Below are 24,860 nucleotides of genomic sequence, written 5' to 3'. Positions count from 1 at the left end.
CCCATGTGGGTGCAGGGCCCAAGGACTTGGGCCATCCTCCACTGCATTCCCAGGCCACAGCAGAGAGCTGGCCTGGAAGAGGGGCAACCAGGACAGAATCCGGTGCCCCAACCGGAACTAGAACCCGGTGTGCCGGTGCCGCAAGGCGGAGGATTAGCCTATTGAGCCGTGGCGCCGGCCATACAGACCAATTTCTCTGATGAACATAGATGCAAATATCTCAATAAAATTCTGCCCAATAGAATGCAACAACACATCAGAAAGATCATCCACCCAGAACAAGTGGGAATTATCCCTGGTATGCAGGGATGGTTTAATGTGCGCAAAACAATCAATGTGATACACCACATTAACAGACTGCAGAAGAAAAACCATATGATTATCTCAATAGACACCGAGAAAGCATTTGATAAAATACAACACCCGTTCATGATGAAAACTCTAAGCAAATTGTATATGGAATAAACATTCCTCAATACAATCAAGGCAATTTATGAAAAACCCACAGCCAGCATCCTATTGAATGGGGAAAAGTTGGAAGCATTTTCACTGAAGTCTGGTACCAGACAGGGATGCCCACTCCCACCATTACTATTCAATATAGTTCTGAACGTTTTAGCCAGAGCCATTAGGCACGAAAAAGAAATTAAAAGGATACAAATTGGGAAGTAAGAAGTCAAACTATCCCTCTTTGCAGATGATATGATTCTTTATTTAGGGGATTCAAAGAACTCTACTAACAAACTATTGGAACTCATAGAAGATTTTGGCAAAGTAGCAGGATATAAAATCAATGCACAAAAATCATCAGCCTCTGTATACACAGACAATGCCATGGCTGAGAAAGAACTACTAAAATCAACCCTATTAACAATAGCTACAAAAATAATCAAATACCTTGGGAATAAAAGAGGGAGGAGATGTACAGTTTGGCACATGTTCAATCTGACTGAACTCTAATGGTAGAGTTAGAAACATGCTAGGGATTCCAAATCAACCCCTTCAAGGTGGCATGTAACAATGATATCTTACTAGTCAATGTGATCAGTTTAAGTTTGTAATTGATCATAATGATAGGATTAAGTGTCAAAGGGATCACATAAACAAGACTAGTGTCTGCTAATAACAACTGATATAATTAAAAAGGAGAGAACGATCCAACATGGGAAGCAGGATACACAGCAGACTCATAGAATGGCAGATGCCCTAAACACCATTCTGGCCTCAGAATCAGCCGTTAAAGATTTCAGATCTGGCTAAAAATCCCATAAGAGTTTCTCAGGCATGGAATGCCAAGACACTGTGGCAAAAATATTTTAAAAATGACCCAAATGAAAGATCTCTGTGAGTGAGATCCCAGCAGAAAGAATGGGCCATCAAAGAAGGAGGTACCTTTCTCTGAAGGAAGGAGAGAACTTCCATTTTGACTATGGCCATGTCTAAATATGATCAGACTTGGTGAACTCAAAAGGCTTCCATAGCTTTGGCAGCTCATGACAAGAGCCTCGGGTGATTACTGATGCCACAAATAAGAGTGTCAATTTTTAAATCAACAACGGGAGTCACTGTGCACCTATTCCCCATGTAGGATCTCTGCCCTTAATGTGTTGTGCTATGCGAATTAACAGTAAAGCTAGAACACAAACAGTACTTTATACTTTGTGTATCTGTTTGGGTGCAAACTGTTGAAATTTTTACTTAGTATATACCAAGTTGATCTACTGTATATAAAGATAATAGAAAATGAAACTTGATGAAGAATTGAATGGGAGAGGGAGTAGGAAATGGGATGTTTGAGGGTGGGAGGGACGTTATGTGGGGAAACGCTGCTATAATGCAAAAGTTGTACTTTTGAAATTTATATTTATGAAATAAAAGTTAAAAAAATTTGAGAGGCAGAGTGATACAGAGATAAAGAAAGTAAAAGCTTCTATCTGTTGTTTCATTCCCAAATGCATGTTATGGCCAGGGTTGGGGTGGGACTGGATCCAGGAGCCAAGAAGCCAATCCAAGCCTTTCACCTCTGTGGCACTAACCCAATTGCCTGAACCATCACTGCTGTTTCCCAAGGTCTGCATTGGTGAGAAGTGGGAGTCTTAACCACTAGGCTAACCAACTACTTCAGGAGAGGAGTTTTAAAAATAATTCTTAGCAATCTTCCTTGATATTCATAAATGGTCACAGGGGTTTACATTTTGCTTTGCTGTTAAGATGATTATTATTACTGCATCCATAGTGGAGTGTCTGGTTTCAAGCCAGAGCTCGGCTCCCTATTTCAGCTTTCTTTTTTTTTTTTAACTTTTATTTAATGAATATAAATTTCCAAAGTACGGCTTACGGATTACAATGGCTTCCCCCCCATAACATCCCTCCCACCCGCAACCCTCCCCTTTCCCACTCCCTCTTCCCTTCCATTCACATGAGGATTCATTTTCGATTCTCTTTATATACAGAAGATCAGTTTAGCATACATTAAGTAAAGATTTCAACAGTTTGCTCCCACACAGAAACATAAAGCGAAAAATAATAAATGATTTTTTAAATGATGATGAAATCAGATCAGACTTATTGTCATGTTTAATCCCAGTGAGAGTCAAGTTGGGAATTGATAACTTCTTTTTTTTTTTTTTTTTTTTTTTTACAGAAGATCAGTTTAGTATACATTAAGTAAAGATTTCAACAGCTTGCACCCACATAGAAACACAAAGTGAAATATACTGTTTGAGTACTCGTTATAGCATTAAGTCTCAATGTACAGCACATTAAGGACAGAGATCCTACATGAGGAGTAAGTGCACAGTGACTCCTGTTGTTGACTTTACAAATCGACACTCCTGTTTATGGCATCAGTAATCTCCCTATGCACCAGTCATGAGTTTCCAAGGCTATGGAAGCCCATTGACTTCTCTGGCTCTTATCTTGTTTAGACAAGGTCATAGTCAAAGTGGAGGTTCTCTCCTCCCTTCAGAGAAAGGTACCTCCTTCTTTGAAGACCTGTTCTTTCCACTGGGATCTCACTCACAGAGATCTTTCATTTAGGTTTTTTTTTTTTTTTTTTTTTTTTTTTTGCCAGAGTGTCTTGGCTTTCCATGCCTAAAATACTCTCATGGGCTTTTCAGCCAGATCGGAATGCCTTTAGGGCTGATTCTGAGGCCAGAGTGCTGTTTAGGACATCCGCCATTCTATGAGTCTGCTGAGTATCTCGCTTACCATGTTGGATCACTCTCCCCTTTATTTATTCTATCGGTTAGTATTAGCAGGTACTAGACTTGTTTATGTGCTCCCTTTGACTCTTAGTCCTTTCATTATGATCAATTGTGAACTGAAATTGATCACTTGGACTGGTGAGATGGCATTGGTACATGCCACCTTGATGGGATTAAATTGGAGTCCCCTGGTATGTTTCTAACTCTACCATTTGGGGCAAGTCAGCTTGAGCATGTCCCAAATTGTACATCTCTTCCCTCTCTTATTCCCACTCTTACGTTTAACAGGGATCACATTTCAGTTAAATGTCAACACTTAAGAATAACCGTGTATTAATTACAGAATTAAACCAGTCGTATTAAGTAGAACAGACAAAAAAAACTACTAAGAGGGATAATGTATTAAGTTGTTCATTAACAGTCAGGGTTATGCTGATCAAGTCACCATTTCTCATAGTGTCGATTTCACTTCAACAGGTTTCCTTTTTGGTGTTCAGTCAGTTGTCACCGATCAGGGAAAACATATGGTATTTGTCCCTTTGGGACTGGCCTATTTCACTCAGCATGATGTGTTCCAGATTCCTCCATTTTGTTGCAAATGACTGGATTTCGTTGTTTCTTACTGCGGTATAGTATTCTAAAGAGTACATATCCCATAATTTCTTTATCCAGTCTACCGTTGATGGGCATTTAGGTTGGTTCCAGGTCTTGGCTATTGTGAATTGTGCTGCAATAAACATTAGGGTGCTGACCGGTTTTTTGTTTGCCAATTTAAATTCCTTTGGGTAAATTCCAAGGAGTGGGATGGCTGGGTCGAACGGTAGGGTTATCTTCAGGTTTCTGAGGAATCTCCACACTGACTTCCATAGTGGCTTGACCAGTTTGCATTCCCACCAACAGTGGGTTAGTGCCCCTTTTTCCCCACATCCTCGCCAGCATCTGTTGTTGGTAGATTTCTGTATGTGAGCCATTCTAACCGGGGTGAGGTGAAACCTCATTGTGATTTTGATTTGCATTTCCCTGATTGCTAGTGATCTTGAACATTTTTTCATGTGTCTGTTGGCCATTTGGATTTCCTCTTTTGTAAAATGTCTATTGAGGTCCTTGGCCCATCTCTTAATTGGGTTGTTTGTTTTGTTTTTGTGGAGTTTCTTGATCTCTTTATAGATTCTGGTTATTAACCCTTTATCTGTTGCATAGTTTCAAATATTTTTTCCCATTCTGTCGGTTGTCTCTTCACTCTTCTGACTGTTTCTTTTGCAGTACAGAAACTTCTCAATTTGATGCAATCCCAATAGTTGATTTTGGCTTTGACTGCCTGTGCCTCTCAGGTCTTTTCCAGAAATTCTTTGCCTGTGCCAATGTCTTGAAGGGTTTCGCCAATGTTCTCTAATAACTTGATGGTGTCAGGTCGTAGATTTAGGTCTAGGTGGATTTTTGTGTAAGGTGTAAGGTAGGGGTCTTGCTTCATGATTCTGCACGTGGAAATCCAGTTTTCCCAGCACCATTTATTGAATAGACTGTCCTTGCTCCAGGAATTGGTTTTAGATACTTGATCAAATATAAGTTGGCTGTAGATATTTGGGTTGATTTCTGGTGTTTCAATTCTGCTCCATTGGTCTATCCATCTGTTTCTGTACCAGTACCATGCTGTTTTGATTACAACTGCCCTGTAGTATGTCCTGAAATCTGGTATTGTGATGCCTCCGGCTTTGTTTTTGTTGTACAAGATTGCTTTAGCTATTCGAGGTCTCTTGTTTTCTAATAATGCATACACTGGCAGACAGCAGGTGATGGCTCAAATAGGGAACCCTGCCACTCAAGTGGGAGACACTAGCTCCTGGCTTCAGCCTTGGCCATTGTGGGCATTTGAGGAGTGAACATACAGATGGGAAATCTCTGTGTGTCTCTCTGCCCATCTCAAAAAAAAAAAAAAAAAAAAAAGGTGTTGCTTACAAAACTGTTGTGTGTGTATGTACTTATCGATGAGTGTGTGTGTGTGTGTGTGTATGTGATGCTTTTTTGGCTTTAAATCAACTGCAGTACTAATATTGAGTGTGAAGCAGTATTGTACAATATAAAGAACAAAGGCACTGGAATCAAGGTTAGTTTCTGTTCTTGCTGGGTGATCTGAAGACTGGTTATTTAAGACCTCTACATCTCAAATTTATTAGCTATTTCTTTGAGATTGTAACAATTTTCTCAGTGTTTTGTTGAAAGGATTAAAGGACAGTATGTCTACCACTTAGTTGACTGCTAACTTTATGATTTCTTTCATTTTTTTAAGTTAATGATTTCTTCAAATTTTTCTTTACTAATCTATTTTTCTAATTTAAAAACTATATATAATTTGGAGATGATTCTAATTATAGTATTAATGAATACTTATCTGTGATAAGATGTACATTTACATTTATTTATTCAATGCATTATTTTTATACAGCTTACTTTAAGAATGTAAGTAGCTGAGTAAAGATTATAAAGAAATGAGAAATGTGACTATACGATGGAACAACTAATTTCTTTGGTAAACATGATAAATTTTTCATGATTTTAGATAGCATGATTTTGTTTGTACTAAGAAAGCCATACAAGTGGTCGATGTTGGCCACCCACACTTTAACATTTTTGTAATTGAATTATTTGAGATCCCTGTGATTAGACATAATAAAATCCTAATTTGAAAACATCAAGAAAGTATGTAATTACATGAACAGATGGGTGGGTGGAAGAATCTTGAAATGTTAGGCAATCAGTTTTATAGTGAACTGAGGGCAATTGGTTATACAAATTTTGAGGTATTGCTTTAAAATTTTAATGAAATGGTTTTCAAGTGGTTCTAATGCCTGTGCATAGTTCAGATTTTATTGATTATAAAGGAATTTTTAAAGACTCTACTATTATGCTATCTTCCAGTGTTATACTAATTTTTGAGGAGTGATTTTATTTTTTTTAAGATTTTTTTTATTCGAAAGGCAGAGTTACAGATAGGCAGAGGGAGAGAGATAGAGAGAGAGAAAGAGAGAGAGAGAGAGGTCTTCCATCTGCTGGTTCACTCCCCAGATGGCTGCAATGGCTGTGCCGATCCAAAGCCAGAAGCCAGAATTTTCTTCTGGGTCTTCCACACGGGTGCAGGGGCCCAAGGACTTGGACCATCTTCCACTGCTTTCCCAGGCAATAACAGAGAGCTAAATCAGAAGCTGAGCAGCCAGGACTTGAACCAGCACACATATGGGATGCCAGCACTGTAGGTGGTGGTTTTATAGCGCCAGCCCCAATGATTTTGTCTATAATCTAATACACCTATGGCATATGTTTTCTTCAAAATTCTACATATTATAGAATTCAATTGAATATTCGGGAAACTCTATGTAAATGAATTTCCTGAGATTTGGAGGTAATGGAAGATGACATGAAGGATAAGAGGTAAAGTGGCTTGTACAAGACTTCAGTTTGTCAACCAGACTAAGTATTGATTGGCTGTCACTTGAACGAGACAGCACTGCAGAGTGATTACAACATATTCATATGCAGCACATGATACAAGGTTACCATTACAGAATCTAGGATCAAGATTTTATCCTATGCTCCAGAAATATGTTATCTATCAAAATTCTGATGAATGAATGAACTAAGAGGTTTTTTTAAAAAGGCATTAGTTTCTATGGCAATGTGTAATGTCTACTCTGCACAGAAGCATCTAGGATGTTAGTATTTCAATAAGCAAAAGAGGTCAGCCAAATCTATGCTACACTAAAAAGGAAATGGTCACAGAAAAACAAATTTTGCAAATGATGAATGCATATTACCTTTGATATTAAGTGACAACGTTGAATTATTTTGATCCTCAAAATAAATGCATTACATATTTTTCTTCTCCAGCCTCATCAGTGTAATAATTATGTTCATTATATTTCTGGATACAAATGAGACTGTTGGATGTGATGAATGCAAGTCTGATTAGCATATTCCTATAATGATCTAACTGTTCTGTCTGCCTCCAACATCATACTTTCCTATTTATCCTATTTATTAATCCATCTTCTTAACTCTCAAAACTTTTATGATTCCTCTATGAATGTATAAAGGCCCAATTCCTAAATTATGGTATGCTGTTCTCTCTCAGATATGCCCTATTTACCATTGAAAATTTCTATAAATTATTTAAGACCCATCATTATATTTCCTCCTCAACACAGTTAGCCATAATTCCAATCTCTCCTTCTAACTGTAGGTTTTTTTTTTTTTTTGAGAGACAAATCCATAGTCTTTAAAAAATGTATTTTATATTATTATTTAAGAAGGGGGAAGGTGGAGGGAGAGAGAAAGAAAAAGGGAGAGAGAAGCTGTTTCACTCCCCAAAATTCCACACTGGCCAGACCAGGCTTGCACCAAATCTAGGAGTCAGAATGCAAACCTCCCACAAAGATAGCAGGAACACAATTGTTTGAGTCATCACTGCTGCCTATCTTGGTTTTCATTAGTAGGAAGCTGGAATCATGAGGCAGAACTGGAATTCAAACCTAGTCATTCTGATGTGGGCTTCTGGTATCTTAAATGCTAGGTTAAATTTCCAACCCTAGTCCTAGTTGTTAACACTTCTGCTATTAATTGCTTCTTAGACAATTTGGTCAAAATTTAACCATATAATCTTTTTTCAGAATTTTTTATTTTATTTATTGAAAGGCAGAGTTACAGAGAGGCAGAGGCAGAGAGAGAGAGAGAGAGAGAGAGAGAGACAGAGACAGAGACAGAGAGAGACAGAGAGGTCTTCCATCTGCTGGTTCACTCCCCAGATGGTTGTTATGGCCAGAGCTGAACTGATCCAATGCCAGGAGCCAGGAGCTTCTTCTGGCTCTCCCAAATCAGTGCAGGGGCCCAAGGATTTGGGCCATCTTCTGCTGCTTTTCCTAGAAGATCCAACAGAGAGCTGGGTTGGAAATGGAGCAGCCGGGACTTGAACAGGAACTGCAGGCGGTGGCTTTACCCATTAAGCACAGTGCTGTCCCCCATATAATCTTTAAATCTCTTTGAGCCTTATTTTCTTAACTATGAAATAAAGACAGTGGGTTAGAGTCAGATGAGTTTTGTGTGCCATATCATCGTGGTTACTCAACCAGGTCATTAGCAGATATAGACAACATGCATGGATGAACACAGGTATTCATTAAAATTTTACTTATAAAAATAGGCATTAGATCAAATTTAGCCTGTGAGCCACAGTTGAACAAGACTTAGAGTACACTATTATTTCTGAGTCTTTTGCCAGTACTAAGCTTCTATGAGAAGTTAGAAAAGCGTTTTTGTCCCTGTCATCAATGAGCTAAAGTTTTCATTTAAAGTATCATTTCTTAAGTTACCACCTTTCTTAATTTTCATTAATAGTAATGGGTGGTTTTAGTCTTTGTTGTCTCTTTTATCACTACATTTCACATGGTTTTAAACATCTTAATACATATTCTATCCATACAGTAAACACAAAAGAGATGGTTCTTTCTGTTCTACAGCACAGCACTTTTACAAGGGCATAAACTGGACACAACCTTTCTTCTTTTTGTAGGTTAAATTACATGTCATAATTATACTTGCAGTATTTTTGATTTCTGATATTAAGATAGGACAGGATAAAGGACATACTAAGTGCTCTGTAGTATTGCTTAGACGTTTGGTTAACTTTAGGTACACATGCATGTATGATTTTTAATGCAAAAATAATCTTTCAGAAATATCCATCAGCTTCTAACTGATCTATGAAAAAATTTGTTGCTTCTTGGCAGAAATATCATTAAGAGTATCTGAGTCCAGATTTAGTGAATCCTGAGCCGATTGACATTTTAAGTAGATAATGAAAGGAGGGACAGGGAATATTCTCACTTTATTTTGCTTTTCCATGAGCCTGTTTCATTCATCTCTGATATAGCATGAATTGGCAATTTTGATAGCTCCCGTATCGTAGTCTACACTGCCACACTCGCCAGCATACTCACATTTTAAAAATGAAGTTTCTAAGCATCTCTGAAAGAATATTCCTAAGGAATAAAAGCATGGATTTCTTTACTTAATATTTACTGCAGTTATCTTTAAAGTCTTAGTGTGAAGGAAACAGAGACTATCTGCAATGTTACTCTAACAGCAAAATCTTCTATCCAGTGTAATCATCTCATTTTTATTGACTTGAACCTCATTTGGTATCTTTATTCTTATATCTTATCTAACTTTCATTTCCTTAATAAAATGTATTTGCTTCTTGTTTGCTCCAAAATTCCTTGTTTGAATGGAGTGTACTGCATAAAATTTCTTTACAAGGCCACTACTTAGAGACTTCTTTTTTTTAATCTGTCTGGCTCTATATTCATTATTACAGGATTGGGCATCCCAGAAAAAATGAATTTGGAATTATTATTAGTCGACGGAGTACATGCTAACATCCTAGAAATAACACATTTTTAGGAGTATAAAGACATTTCTTTTTGGGTGATTCTTCTACAATGTGCTGTATATATCATTAACATAAAATAAATCATTTTTTCTTATTTTTGTAAATTCAGTTTCAGATGGATGTGAGATTTGTTTTAAGGATTTTGACATGTTAGTCAGGAAACAATCTCATCAAATAAAATAAAACCTTTACTATGCAAAGTCTTTTAGGATTTCTTTTAACACTCAACTTTCCTTGGTTCTTGGGTGTATTGCCTATCAGAAATCCTGAAAGCCATGAATTTAATGATTAAATTAATTGCTGTCAGTAGAAGTGCCCAAAAGAAAATGAAACAATTTTATAATTACAGACTTAGGCAATGATAAATCAACCTGATCATCAGGAAGATAGCTCTGTGTAACGCCAAATGCACCTACTTATTTAACATTGAAATTCTGGGGTTGACTGTTGACCTTTCCTTTTTTCTCCTCTTCTGTCCATATAGATCACCAACAAACTCCCTCACTTGTACTCCTAAGTAACTCTCAAAAAAAAAGAACTCTCAACTTGCATTCTCCTGTTCATTCCCCCACTGGTGCTCTTCAATTCTTTGGCTCAACAGACACCCATTTAGTGTCAACTGTTACAACCCCTATTTCAGGTGTTGGGGATACAATTGCAAAAGAATAAATAATGTTTGCTTTGCAAGTATTAACATTCCTACTCAGAATTCCATTACTTGTTTGTTTAAAATACATTCATGTTTGACTTCCCATCTTTCCTATACAAATATTGGAATTTTCCTTCTGAAAGACAATCTAAATTGTATCACATTTTATGTGAGTTTTAATACCTGACTCTGTAGAAATCTTACGGTCTTTCCATAAAGTCATTTCATGTTATGCAGAAGTATTATTTCTAGAATTATTTAAAAGTGAGCATATAAAAGGAATACTGAAGGATATTTGAATGACTTTCTAATTATCCACTTTGTAAACATCAAGCTTGGTAGCAAGGATTGCTCATTATAACCTGATCTCTTTGGCTTTGATCTCTTTATTTCCTGCCACTCCCATTGCTGTTTACTGGACCACATGCAGATCTTAGAATAGGCTGAGATGAGATTTTCCTCTCTGTTAACTTTGCCTTTAACTTCAACCTGAAATCCCGCATTACCATTTTAGTCTGAAAAATTCCTACTCACCTTTGTAAAGGAAGCTGTCTTTGGCTTGCTCAGTTAATTTCTTTCCCTGTAACCCATAGAAATTGATGACGTATTTTTTAAATGACATTCAGAATTCAAATTATTTGCATTTTTGTTTAACATTCCTCAGTATCACTCACATTATTATTGTCTTTTTGAAGGCAAAAGATGTATCCCTGGGCTAACCAATAGTTATTGAAGAAATGGAGACACTAATGGATAAAATAATGAGATTCCGTGCTTCTCCTTAAATGAATATTTGTGGAAATATATATATATATATATATATATATAAAGTTATGTCTTCAACTTTATTATTTTCCATGTGTAATATAACCACCCTTGAATGCATGGACCCCAATGGCAAAATCTACCAAAACCTAGGGAGAAAAGAAAAAAGGTCATTATTAAAAATCTTATCCAAATTATTTATGTAGTCCATTAATTTTGTAACATAGACACAACCTCAAAAATAAGGTTTTAGGAAGTTTAGTGTTATTTATCACAGCTATCTGAAAATATATCTCTTTTAAAGTGAGCAGGCATAAATACATGCATAATCTTAGAAAACAAAATCTTATCTCATTCTTTTGTGTATTTTAATATCTTACTCTGCAGAAATTCATGGAAAGACTTCATATTATATAAAAGGCTAGTATTTCTAGAATCAGCTAAAAGTAAGCATATAAGATACTTCCTGAAGGAAGAGCTTAAGTGATTATGTGCACTGAGTGAAAAACCTAACCAGAGACTGAGTAGGATGACATGAAAACTCAGGTGGTACCCAAGCATCACTGGAGAATGTGATACACAGGCTGAGAGCTGCTTCCCAAGTTTATTTCAAAACCGTTTTCCTAGGTGTCAGTACATTTTAAGAGGAAAGAAAAATAATAGTGTGTTTAAAACAAATAATTGAAACAATTTAACTTTATGAAGTAGAAAAAACTCAAAACAACAGTACAAAATGCAAATTAAGTGGAATTCCTTAAGGTAAGAAAAACCTGCATTAAGATCTCCCAAGCTTGGCCGGCACCGCGGCTCACTAGGCTAATCCTCCGCCTAGCGGCGCCGGCACACCGGGTTCTAGTCCCGGTCGGGGCGCCGGATTCTGTCCCGGTTGCCCCTCTTCCAGGCCAGCCCTCTGCTGTGGCCAGGGAGTGCAGTGGAGGATGGCCCAGGTGCTTGGGCCCTGCACCCCATGGGAGACCAGGAAAAGCACCTGGCTCCTGGCTCCTGCCATCGGATCAGCGCGGTGTGCCGGCCGCAGCGCGCCGACCGCGGCGGCCATTGGAGGGTGAACCAACGGCAAAGGAAGACCTTCCTCTCTGTTTCTCTCTCTCACTGTCCACTCTGCCTGTCAAAAAAAAAAAAAAAAATCTCCCAAGCTTGTGAGCTTACGGTACAACTTGTAACTTATCAAGGTTATAGAAGAATCTCAGCAGAAGGTACTAGTCTGTGTATCAGAGATTTTTGAATAACCACTATGTTCCTAGAGTTGTATTTATGAAATGCGTGTAGTTTGTATACCTTAAATAAAAGGTTTCTGGGGAAAAAATAAGAGGTAAATGTGAAGAGAATAAGAATGCAAAAAGTTAAGTTTGGAGAATTTATGAATGCGATGTCCTCCATGATGTCAATGGATACACAAGAGAATATCTGTTAAAGCATATGCGTATTTCTCGAATTTTCAGCTTAGTAGTATAATGTTAACAAAAGTAAGGTACCACAATTCACATATCGTGGACGTACATATATTAGGAAAAATGCCTTTTATGATTAAAAAGAGAGGAACTCTCTCCTGTAGGGGAATGACTTGAATCATATTGCTTTGTACTAGTTGATTTTCACATATTGCTGTTCACATAAAGGTTTTAACCACACAAATTCGCTATGATACCACAGTCATTCACTATGACTGATTTTTTTCCAGTCTCTCTAAGCTAGCATATTTAGAAATAACTCATGGGTCTTTTTCTTTACAATACCCCATTGCAATGCTACGGGATATTTGATTTTGATCTTAGATGCTGTTGAGAGGAAAAGGAGGAGAAAAAAGATAGCTGAAGGTCACAGTGCAAGTATTAGATCCTTTAACAGATGGACCTGGTTTGTCATTTGACACAGGACAACCAAATAATAACTTCTATGGTGTTGATTTTCAATGTGTGATATTTTCTTTCCACTCGACTTTAGCATAAAAGTTAATAACTTTTGTTGAAAATTTTCTTCAGTAGCATCCTCCTCTCTGAAACTATTTGGCTCAGCTGTCTTCCTTTTCTTTTCCTGTCTTACCTCTAATTGATGACCTGATTATTATGTTTTGCTGTCCCTTTGAGACAAAATAACAACCAGAATGCTGGTCTTCTCATTGAGCTTAAAATGACTGATGTTTTAAATAAGCACCTTAAAATATTAATGTAACTGCTGATTTGAATGCTAGGAACTTGCTCCATTGACAATGAAGTACATGGCAAGTAAATGAGCAGTTGAGAAGGCAATTAGCAATGATTTTTATTGGAAAAAGTGAAGAGACAGAAAGCTCTACCCGTGATAGACCAGGCAGATGTCTTTGTTCAATCTCCAAATAGCAGCAACAGCCAGAGCTGGGCCAAATCAAAGACAGTAGCCAAGTCTCCCATGTGGATGGCAGGCTTGTAAAGTAATAAAGCCATCTTCGTTGCCTCTCAGAGTGCAATTTACCAAAAAACTTGGATTAAAAACAGAGGTGGCAATCATTTCCAGCATTCCCATATGGGATGCAGGCATCCCAAGTGGTAGCTTAATCCACTGCTCCACTATTGTCTATATCAAGGCTTTGTTATTGGGTCAGCTCATCATGCCAAGATACCTCTTTCTTAATTGAGAGCTTTCTTGGGAGACTCTTTAGTGGTTTAAGCAGGACCTTCCCCAACTTCTCATTATACCTGACCAGATCTTGGATAGAGATTGCTTCCCTGCTGCCTCTGTCTTCTCAAGAGTCAAACGGTTTCCTAGATTCTTCCTATTCAATCTTGGATTTTGTATTTTTTAAAAATATATTTTATTTATTTAAACATATTTTATCTATGTGAAAGGCACCATTACAGAGAGAGGGGGAGGAGGAGAGAGAGAGAGAGTGAGAGAACGAGAGAGTGAGCAAGAGAGAGAATCTTCCACCTGCAAGTTCACTTTAACCTAATTGGTAGTGGACCACCTGCAAAGAGATTTGATTGAGAGGTAAAAGCTCTCTGAATTGTTATAACAGCTTTTGTAGAGGAATAGAAAATGAGTAGTGATTGCAGATGTGACCTATCGCTTGAAGGTAATACCAATTGCATATTTGGGGGCACTTCTTGGGATTGCTGATTTTTTTTTCAATGGTGATAGCTTTTTAAATAAAAGTTACAAGGATGTAAATCCAGTTAAAAAACAACAAAATGACCTTAGAAGTTGAGCCCATCTCAACTGACATATTAATCTACTCAGAACATTTGGGACAGTATACCCTGTGTGCTGAAGAGAACACAGAGAGATGACAAGTGGTACAATCACCATTCTGAGCCTCTATTAGCATCAGGAGAAGGCAAAATTGTTCTTTAGAGATTTCCCACCATCCTGAATCACTTTTTCTTCCCTCACCCTCATGCCAAATGATCTAAATGCATTCGATATTTTCAATGCCCCAAGAACCCTATCAAACAATGGTCCTCTTTAGACAATATCTCCATGCTGTAGGCCTTTACTGCATTCTGTAGCCTATGAAAATCAGCCTCTGCGACTGATGTACTAGGAATTATATATATTTTTTTTGACAGGCAGAGTGGACAGTGAGAGAGAGAGACAGAGAGAAAGGTCTTCCTTTGCCGTTGGTTCACCCTCCAATGGCCGCCGCGGCCGGCGCGCTGCGGCCGGCACACCGCGCTGATCCGATGGCAGGAGCCAGGAGCCAGGTGCTTTTCCTGGTCTCCCATGGGGTGCAGGGCCCAAGCACCTGGGCCATCCTCCACTGCACTCCCTGGCCACAGCAGAGGGCTGGCCTGGAAGAGGGGCAACCGGGACAGAATCCGGCGCCCCGACCGGGACTAGAACCCGGTGTGCCGGCGCCGCTAGGCGGAGGATTAGCCTAGTGAGCTGCGGCGCCGGCCTAGGAATTATTTTGATAACAAATTTGTACTTGTCCTAGGAATCTCTGTGCTGTAAAGGCAGACCACATTCAGCTCTATTAAGGGATTTTGAATATTAGTTATAAATTAATGGAGCAATATGTGGGCTAAATTGATGTTTTCACAGCCCATCAAATTACGTGTAGAGGGTACTCAATGTGTTTTCTATTTAAAGCAAATACTGTTGAGGATACACTGCAGTTGGGGGTTGTATAATTGTAAGGGGAAAGTCATATAATATGTTAAGAACAAGAGCCGTGGATTTCCTGGCTCATCATTTCCTACTGTATGAACTTGGACAGAACTCCATTACCTCAGTAGGTAGAATATGCTCATAAAACCCCACCTCAATAGATTTAGTAAAGAGGAAAAGGGAAATGTAAGTTCAAGTTCCTTAGGGACTATTATGTACTACAATGAAAATGAACTTGTACTGGGACTATGGGATTTGGCTTCCATATGCGTTCAGATATGTGTATATAGCAATTCTATGTATTAGGCACCTTGGCACTTTATGAAATGTGTGCATGGACACTTTTATACAAATCACTTCATCTGCAACAATAATCTGTATTTTCATTGTGGTTTTTATTAGCAGCCTTGTAAAGGTTATGTATTTGTCATTTGAGGTGGGTATAAAAGTGGGAATTATCATTAAGTATCTTAAAATTATCATTAAATTTTTATTTATTTTCATTTCATTTGATAAACAGAGAAACAGAGATAGAGAGATCTTCCATACACTAAGTTACTCCCTGAAAACTTACAACAGAAGTCAGGAGTCTGGAACTCTATGCAGGTCTCCTAAAGGGTGGCTAAGACCTAAGTACAGGAACCATCACCTGCTGCCTTCCAGCGTGTACATTAGCAAGAAGCTGGAATTGGGAGCAGAGCTGAGACTCAAACCCAGGCACTCTAACATGGGAAATGGTGTCCCAAGTGGGGTCTTAACAGCTATACAAAATGCCTAACCCCTCTTTAACTGCTCTAAGACCTCTGTACTTCAGTTGTCCTAGGATCTTTCTTGTTTGGTCAATGAGTTTGATTTTGAGCCATCTAGATATAGATGAGTCTATTCTGTACACATAAAAAATGCAATGCAAAGAAAAAAAGTATAAGCACATTACTTTAAGGTGATGACATTTCTATTGTAAAATAGGGTGAGATGACTAAAAATTCAAAAAATATAGGGATGAAAATTTGCATGTTTTCAAGTGCAAATATTTTGATGCTAATATTTATTAATTATAGGTGGGGCACGCTGAAAGGAGCACGAGGGCAGAAGGAAAAATTTTGGGTATGTAACTCCTTCCAGTTCTATCCTTACTGTGAACACTTTAGAGTCTTCTGTTTCTCTGCTCTCAGCTTTCTGTTATTTAGTCACATCCTAAGTCACCATAACATTAGCTATATTATTGTTTTCCTTCTCCAAGACTCATTATAGCCATTTCTAATATACTAATAGCTGTTTTCAATACCTATTATTTTAAATTATTTCAAATGTTCAAGAAGAATCAGTGTTTTCTTTTTTTCAAATTGATAATCAACAGAACAACTTTTTGTTCTATTATCATCTGGATGAAACTTAAGTAATGCTTCAACCTCCTTTGTATATGCAGACATGTCAATCAACTTGATATCTTTGTTGTATTCATATCATATTCATAGGTTTCCTAGGATTAAGGCCCTTTTTCATGCCAACTATAACATACTTATGTTATAAGAAGGAACCAATGTCTAATTTCAAAAATAATAGAAAATTATAGATAAGAAAGATTTTGAAGAATGGAACATATTATTTCAAATAATCAGTTAATTAAAATGAACTTAATCAGTTGTTCCAAGTCCTTTTATTTTAAACTTTTATTTTTTATAGAAATAGTGTAAAGTCTGAATGATCTTACTTCTGAAATTTAAATTTGAATGTATACAGTAGAGGGCATGATATAGCTAACAAACTAGATTTTAGGACTTGTTACCTTCAGAGGGACTTGGAAAAATTTCCCCATAGGGCACTCAGAAAAAACAGTCAGTGATGTATGTAGTCACAATTTACATTTGTCTTGTTGACATATAATGATATTATGCTTTTAAATATGATTCTTCTTTTTATTTAAACCAAGCATTTTCTTCATTAAAAAAATTGATGCAGCCAACAATTGATATTAATAGCAACCAATGATTTGAATAACTATGATTAAGTATCTGTGTTAGATACCTATTAAATGAATTTGAATGTTATTTCATCTTCCAACAAATTTATTTAGAGATGATAAGAAGTTATTTGACTAATGTATTTAACTTACATTGCTTTTTTAACCCACAGTACTAGATAGCTATTTGTTGAGCATGTGTGAATGAATGCGCAGAGGAAAGTGTTTTGTTATCCTGTCATCCTGAACTTGATCATTTCTATCATACAGCTCCATAGTGAGGGTACATGTAAACATATACAAACCCACATTCTCATATGCCCATACATGTCTGTTTATATACACTCTTTTATTATTTTAATTTCAACACATAGTACACATTTTATACTACTTTTATTAGAGTTATATTAATTCTTAGCATACTACTTATCAAAAATTTTCAAAAACATATTTCATGGGCCCAGGAGCCATATTTCTTTGAGCTGTGACTCTTTAAGATAAATTATTAAGCTTAAGTGGTGGTAATGTAAAAATAATGCTGAATTTTTTAGATTTTGTGTGAATTTACTTTTCACAATCTTTCGATTGCACATGCTTTTTCAGAACTATTATTAACATATCCAGTCTGGTATTCCAAATAAGTAGACAACAGCAAGTAACTATTTCCACTAGAGGTTGCCATTATAAAAGACAATTTTTAGAAGAATTTTGGCAATGCATATCAAAGTCACAAAAATGAAAGTAGAAGTAGAACCTAGAAATTACTTTTTTTAGTTTTTTTTTCCATTTTTATTTGTTTTATATTTTATCTCTCACATATAAGGGAGAACATTCAATACTGGTCTTGCTGTGTCTGGCGTATTTCATTCAACATGGTATCCTCCAGTTCCATTTATTTTGCTCCAAATTACATGATTTCATTCTTTTTATAGCTTGGTAATATTCCATTGTGTGAAATTTATGACATTATATTAAATTGTACATTTTGATTGACTTTTTGTCTCCACTACATGTACACAAACATATATTCACATATACACATATGCATGCATATTCACCTTGTGCTAAAACCATATTTACCTTATCTATCAATGTATTCCAAGGACAAAATACAGTGACAGGTACACAGTCAAAACATAAATAATATCCATTGCATGAGTGAGTGAATAATTTTATGAATAAAAATATTCAAGTCACTAAAAAAAAACTCATTCTGTATAAAACTTAATAACAATTTGATTTAAAAATGAAATCTTTAAGTAAGTCAAACTGTTTTGTAAAGAATTATGAACGGTCAGATCAGGGTCAGAAGTAAAGAGTTTTTAATTGATACAGTCAGATCAACAGATTAACACACCAGTGTCACAACATGGATGATATTATAATAGCTAATGGAGGCCTGCACCACGGCTCACTAGGCCAATCCTCTGCCTGTGGCGCCGGTACCCTGGACTCTAGTCCTGGTTGGGGCGCAGGATTCTGTCCCGGTTGCTCCTCCTCCAGTCCAGCTCTCTGCTGTTGCCCTGGAAGGCAGTGGAGGATGGCCCAAGACCTTGGGCTGTGCACCCACATGGGAGACCAGGAGGAAGCACCTAGCTCCCGGCTTCGGTTCGGCGCAGTGTGCAGGCTGTAGCGGCCATTGGGGGGTGAACCAACAGAAGGAAGACCTTTCTCTCTCTCTCTCTCTCTCTCTCTCTCTCTCAGTCTCACTGTCTAACTCTGCCTGTCCAAAAAAAAAAAAAAAAAAAAAAAAACTAAATGTTCTACATAGGTAGTGGTTTATATCTAATAAATGAGGGACAAAGAAGAGAACAATGGATTTTCTCCAACTATACACAGGAGAAAGACAGGCAGATTCCTTTTTTCTTGAAATAAAAGAAAAAAACTATTCTATTTCATTAATGTGAGATGGAAAGGGTTCTGTGTTCTGAGCCTAACTTTTAGGAATATAAAAATTTCTTTTCAGGGCCAAATAAACACCATATAATGTCTCTAAATGTTGGATTTCATGTCTTTTTGCACATGAATTCCAAGGGAGAAAATGTTCCTGTACTCTGGCACTTTGGAGCTTAATATTGGATCCTGTATTTGCTGTAGCTCTTTGGCCCTCTTAGGGAGATGGGAGAAGTTCTACTATCTATTCAGATCAGATCAGTTAAGCAGGCCAGTGCTTAAGATCCAATTCTTTTGATGTGCGAATGCTGAAATACTTAAGAGAGAGGTGAATGTAATAATTTCTTATCTTTGTATTATTTCCTTTTGTGTGTATGTGTTTCAGAAGGCCAGGACATTTTGCATACACACTGAGAAATCCAGGGAAATGTTATTTCCCTATAATTATAATGGACGTTCCTAAATATACAGCACAGGTGTATTTTATAATAAATATAATAGAATGGCTTCAACTACTAAGTAAAATATAATAGATAGCAGCAAACCATAAATTTCACTGAGTATGTGGAAAAGAACAGAATTCCCCAAACTTGTGTTTTCGAATTGAATCCAAAGATGAGTTTCAAACCTGGGAACATTTGGTAGGTCTGAGGCCAGCTGAGGATTGGGTTTGTAATAGGTAGAGAAAAACTCAAGGAGAAAAAGAAATCCAGCTAGATTGGAATTTTAGAGGAACTTAAAACATATAGTCCTTTTTTCTCATGAGATATTTGGTGAGTGCTGGAATAGAGTGAGGAGCTAAGGGGGAGAGCTGGAAAGGCAGAGTAAATTCTTCTGTAGCAATGCAGGGCCTAGAACAAAATTCCAGATAAACAGACACAGACACAATAGATACAGTAGATACAACTCTGGACATATTGAAAGCAGGTGCAGACTTAAATAAATTCTTGACTACATTGAAGTGACAAATTCCTCATCATACCTCTCTGGAAAAATAGGGCTAGCTTTCTTTTCTGAAAAACAATGACAATCTCTATAATTATTACAAAAAATATCCAGCATATATTTTAAAAGTAAAAGACAAAAATGGTAAAAATGTGAGTAGTAATCTAGGGGAAACTTTTAGTAGAAGCAATAACAATAGATTATACTTTAGATGTGTGCCTTAAAATAATCGTCACAAAATTATAAAGGAAGATATGGACAAAAAAAGAATTTCAGTAGAGAATTTCAATGTACTTGCAACAATAATAGAACTTCTTGACAAAAACATAAGCAAATATGTTAATGATATCAATGAGACAAAGTTATCTTAAACTGGACACAAAATGAGCTTTATAAGAAAAAAATCAGACTAGGTTAAAATTAAAACAAATATTCAAAATATAACATTACGGGGCCGGCGCCATGGCGAACTAGGTTAATCCTCCGCCTGTGGCACCAGCATCCCATATGGGCACTGGGTTCTAGTCTCGGTTGCTCCTCTTCCAGACCAGCTCTCTGCTGTGGCATGGGAGGGCAGTGGAGGATGGCCCAAGTGCTTGGGCCCCTGCACCGGCATGGGAGACCAGGAAGAGGCACCTGGCGTCTGGCTTCACATCGGTGTAGCTCCGGCCATTGCGGCCATTTGGGGGGTGAACCATCGCATGGAACACCTTTCTCTCTGTCTCTCTCACTGTCTATAACTCTGTCAAATACATAAAAATAAAAATAAATCTTCAAAATATAACATTATAAGTTTTAAAAAGGCAAGCCACAGACTGTGAAAATAGCTGTTATCTATCTATCAATCTAGAAAAATACCTGGCAAGGAATCATATGTAAAATACATAAAAATTCTTAGAGATATATAAGAAGATAAAAAATTCAATAAAATATTGAACAAAATTATTGAAAAGGCACCTCAGAAAGAGAAACTCAACAGACATATTAAAATTGACCATGTTACTAGGAAATGCAAATTAAATTCACAATTAGATACCATTACATACAGACTGTATTGACTAAAGCTAAAAGGATTTATTAACAAAATGCAAGTGATGATATTAAGTAAGTGCAACTCTTATAGTACTCATAAATGTGTAGATGGAACAAATGTTCATACTTATCATATTTATTAAGAAGAAAATGGTAAAAATAAACTGTGAGATTCATATTCAATGAAAATACACAGTAATAAAATGAATGCATTGCTAATACATGCCACAACATGATTAATCACAGGGACAATATTTTGAGTGAAAGAAGTCAGACACAAAAGAGTACTGCATTTTTCCTATATCTACTATTATAAAGATCAATTACAGGAAAAAAAATGATGAGAGAGAAGATGGTGGATGTTGGTGGGAAAGGAATGTTGTAAACCTTCTGGAGATACTATAGGTGATTTTTAAGATTATATTTATATATGATATAGATTTAATAATTTTTATATTTTGTCATATTCACCTCATATGTAGATATTCTACAGATATACATACATACTATTTTCTTGAAAACAGGGATGTTACTATCACATAACTTGGAGTTAATAACAATGCTCTTTAATTGAGGACAGAAGGGTTTATTATTAGGTAGGTTATATATTTAGTGAAGACAAAATTTACATCAATCTATATGCCAAATAATATGACATCCACACATTTTAATACCCTGTATATATAATAAAGGAAGAAAAAAGAAAAGAATATTTCATCCAAATATGAGAGAAAATGTGATATTTGTCATTGGCTTATTTCACTTAGCTTAATGAAAATCTTGATCTAAGTGACATTACACAGGCATAAATTTCATAAACACATATGTAAATTCAATAAAGTGTACACACAATATTAATACACTTTTCCCATGTAACTAAATCATATATCTTCAGGGAAAAGATAAAATGTAACACTTCAGAAATTTCCTTCTCTATATTGCCACCTTGATAATTAAATACAGGCGAATCCAGGCATTTGGAGGAAGTAAACAAAATAGGTAAGGAAATGGAAGAAATAAGATTAAGAAGTATAAGACTGATACTCAAAATTCATATCCTGAAGTGCCATTATTAGTTTTAAGTTGCAAAGTCCATTCTTGATTATTTTGTTGTGTTTCTTGCTAACCTGTGGTTAACTCTTATTAGCACATATATTATGGGTTTGCTTATAAAAATCTTTACATGTCTTTCCTATATTTACCAAATATCTAAGAATGAAATTATGGGTTATAATCATTGTCATACATCCAAATGAATGTAGGTACAATGCTGTAAATCACGGCTTCAGGAACTTAAAATGTCAAGACCTTAAAGTTTCTAGAGCATAAAGCACTAATTTTCCTAAAAATGCATATTATTTGACTTCTTAGGCCTTGTTGGGGTGTTGGGGAGGAGGGAGAAAAGAGGGAGAGAGAGAAGGCAGAGAGAGTAGGAAATATGGAAATTGTAATTTAGTTTAATTGTTGCTAAAACTCTCATACACTTTTTGCTACCTTATGTTCAGTTCTTTGAAGTAGTGCATTGAAGTCATAATTTTAGACAAAGCTTTGAGAGTGCTCCTTTAAGGTATTAGGGCTGATTAAGGAGGCAAAGATCCAAATCTGAAAAAGAAATGTTGCTGATAATCAGCTATTGCTTAAAGCTAATGTTGTCATGACAATTTCTGATGTTGAGGGAATCTGCTCATCTCTTGTGTGACAGAAAACACTGAAAGCTCAATAGCATGTCACATGCCTGGGGATTATCAGTCTAGATCATGCCAGAGGAAACTTTTCGTTTTACAGCTCAGTGTAGGCTGAATGTGAGGCAAGAGTGGGAGCTGTGTGAAGTCTTCAATTAGCTGGACTTTTCTGCTGCAAGTTTCCTTGGTCTATTAACTTCCTTCTGTTGACCCTTTTGACCTTCCTGATACTCTGTGTGCACCACATTAAGGTTTTGGTTTCAGAATGCACTTACTCAAGCTTTAAATCCAGAACCCATTCTATACTTGCCCCAGGTTCCTAACAATCTCATATTTTGAAAAGCAAAAGAAACGATTACCTTCTGAATCCTGTTGATTTTATTTTCTGAAGATTTCTTGCTTTTTTTTACCTCTGTTCCCTGCCTTAGTTAAATTATCTAACTGAATTATTTTCTAGTCTCCCTGCCTCTTGTCTCTAGTCTCTTAAATCCACCTATCTCAGATTTTATGGAGTAACGTAATCAAAATACATTTGCCCTCATTGCTTTCCTGTTAGATGCAACTTAGTGACTTGCTGTCATCTTTATTATTTTCTCTGTTTGGATGTTCTTCCCTTCCCTTCCAGCCTCAGAATTTATCCACTTGCTTCTGTCTTAAGATCTACTTATAATAATTTCATTGATTCATTTCACTACTTCATACTGCTTCTTGCTTTGATGTTTCTGCTTTCATCGTTTTCTTTTCCCTGAGTCTCTTTTCTTTAATTTATCTGAGGAATTCATGCTCAGGCTTTATATGACTGTCACGTGGCACCTCTTCCATAACATCTTTCCTGAAATATCTAAACAAGTGTGATGCCCCCATCTGCCTTCAATACACCTTGTGCAGGTCTCTACAATGGCACTGGGCTTGTGTTGGCCATTCTTTGTTAGACTGTAAATTCTCAGAACACAGAATAATATATTATTTATCCCTGGACTTCTAGTGCCCAGCACAGTCTGTTCCCATTGTAGACACTCTGAATCGATGGTTTGTGTGTCACCTTACCTTTGTACAATAGGGAATGTAGAAGAGTCACACCAATTCTGGCTGTTGACAATATGCACATATATTGCAGATTAATGTAGCTGAATCTTAACACATAATAATTTAGCTTATAAACAATATGGCTGTTACTTAGAAAATATTTAGGTTCTTAATAAGGAAGAGGGTCCTTCAAAAAGCTCACAGAAGAAGGAATTAAAAGAAAAAAATTGGTGCAAAAATTTTGGAAGTTCATGTAAACAATAATAAGTCCAAAGCATTTAAAGCTTGTGTTTTAATAGATAAGATTAAAAATGCTTAAGTAGGATTCTCAACTTTTTCACTTTTTGTTTTTCTGCAGATCGCTGCCAATTCCTGGGGAAAGTCATGGGGAGAAAATGGCTATTTTAGGATTCTTCGTGGAGTAAATGAGTCTGACATTGAAAAGTTGATTATTGCAGCTTGGGGCCAGCTGACAAGTTCAGATGAACCATAACATATTAAATTTCCATAAGGTCATGCATTTAAGCAACCCCTTAAGTTGAAGTTTAGCAACGAGAGTTTCTCTTGACAGTGTAGGAATTGTCTATTCACCCTGTTAATACAGTGTGCCTATTCTCATTTTACCCAGACTTTGTGCTTCTGCCTCCTTTCTAGTACTGAGGGTATGAAAACACTATTCAAGGACAGCAGCATGATTAAATGTCTTTAAAGTTCCCATGTTGTCTTTATTTTACGCTCATAATAATGCTTTCTTTGCTTGGAATTGTTCATAAATGGTGTAATGGCATCTTTCCTAAAATTCATAGCACTCTGTGGAAATGATATAATTTCTCTCTTTGACCAATGAGGACTTTAGGCAAAGTGTACTCATTGGTTTACCATCTTTATGATTTTCTTTTCAATCAGATAATACTTTCTTAATTCAAACCTTGCTTGAGTTTTGTTGAAAGTAGTGGAAATAGATTATTAATTATTTCTCTCATTAAGCTATTATTTTGTTTCTTTCATTTGCCTAAACCTAACATGTAGTCTGGTCACAAATGAAAAGTTAACTCTTACAGGAATTAAATACTCTTTATTGTGCCATGTAATGCCCTGTGGTATGGAAAAGATGTTAAGTAATGAAGAAGCTGAGAAGCTAACAATAGAAGCATGATCT

At 36.5% G+C, this 24,860-nt stretch overlaps 1 protein-coding gene across 1 annotated transcript in view; it reads left to right on the top strand.

Moving 5' to 3' along the window:
* TINAG (tubulointerstitial nephritis antigen) overlaps window positions 1–24,415 on the top strand; it is a gene marked incomplete at its 5' end in the record, with an annotated part of 113,473 nt that extends 89,058 nt beyond the window's left edge. The window contains 2 exon segments of the mRNA NM_001082786.1: window positions 16,222–16,267; window positions 24,060–24,415. Of these exon segments, the coding sequence (NP_001076255.1) occupies window positions 16,222–16,267; window positions 24,060–24,194 (181 nt within the window). The 3' untranslated portion in view covers window positions 24,195–24,415.
* Between the last annotated feature and the right edge of the window lie 445 nt (window positions 24,416–24,860).

The sequence above is a fragment of the Oryctolagus cuniculus genome, chromosome 5 (assembly GCF_964237555.1).
Source record: "Oryctolagus cuniculus chromosome 5, mOryCun1.1, whole genome shotgun sequence".
NCBI classification, from domain to species: domain Eukaryota; kingdom Metazoa; phylum Chordata; class Mammalia; order Lagomorpha; family Leporidae; genus Oryctolagus; species Oryctolagus cuniculus.
The sequence above is the reverse complement of the archived record's forward strand: the minus strand, read 5'-3'. Positions and strand labels throughout refer to the sequence as shown.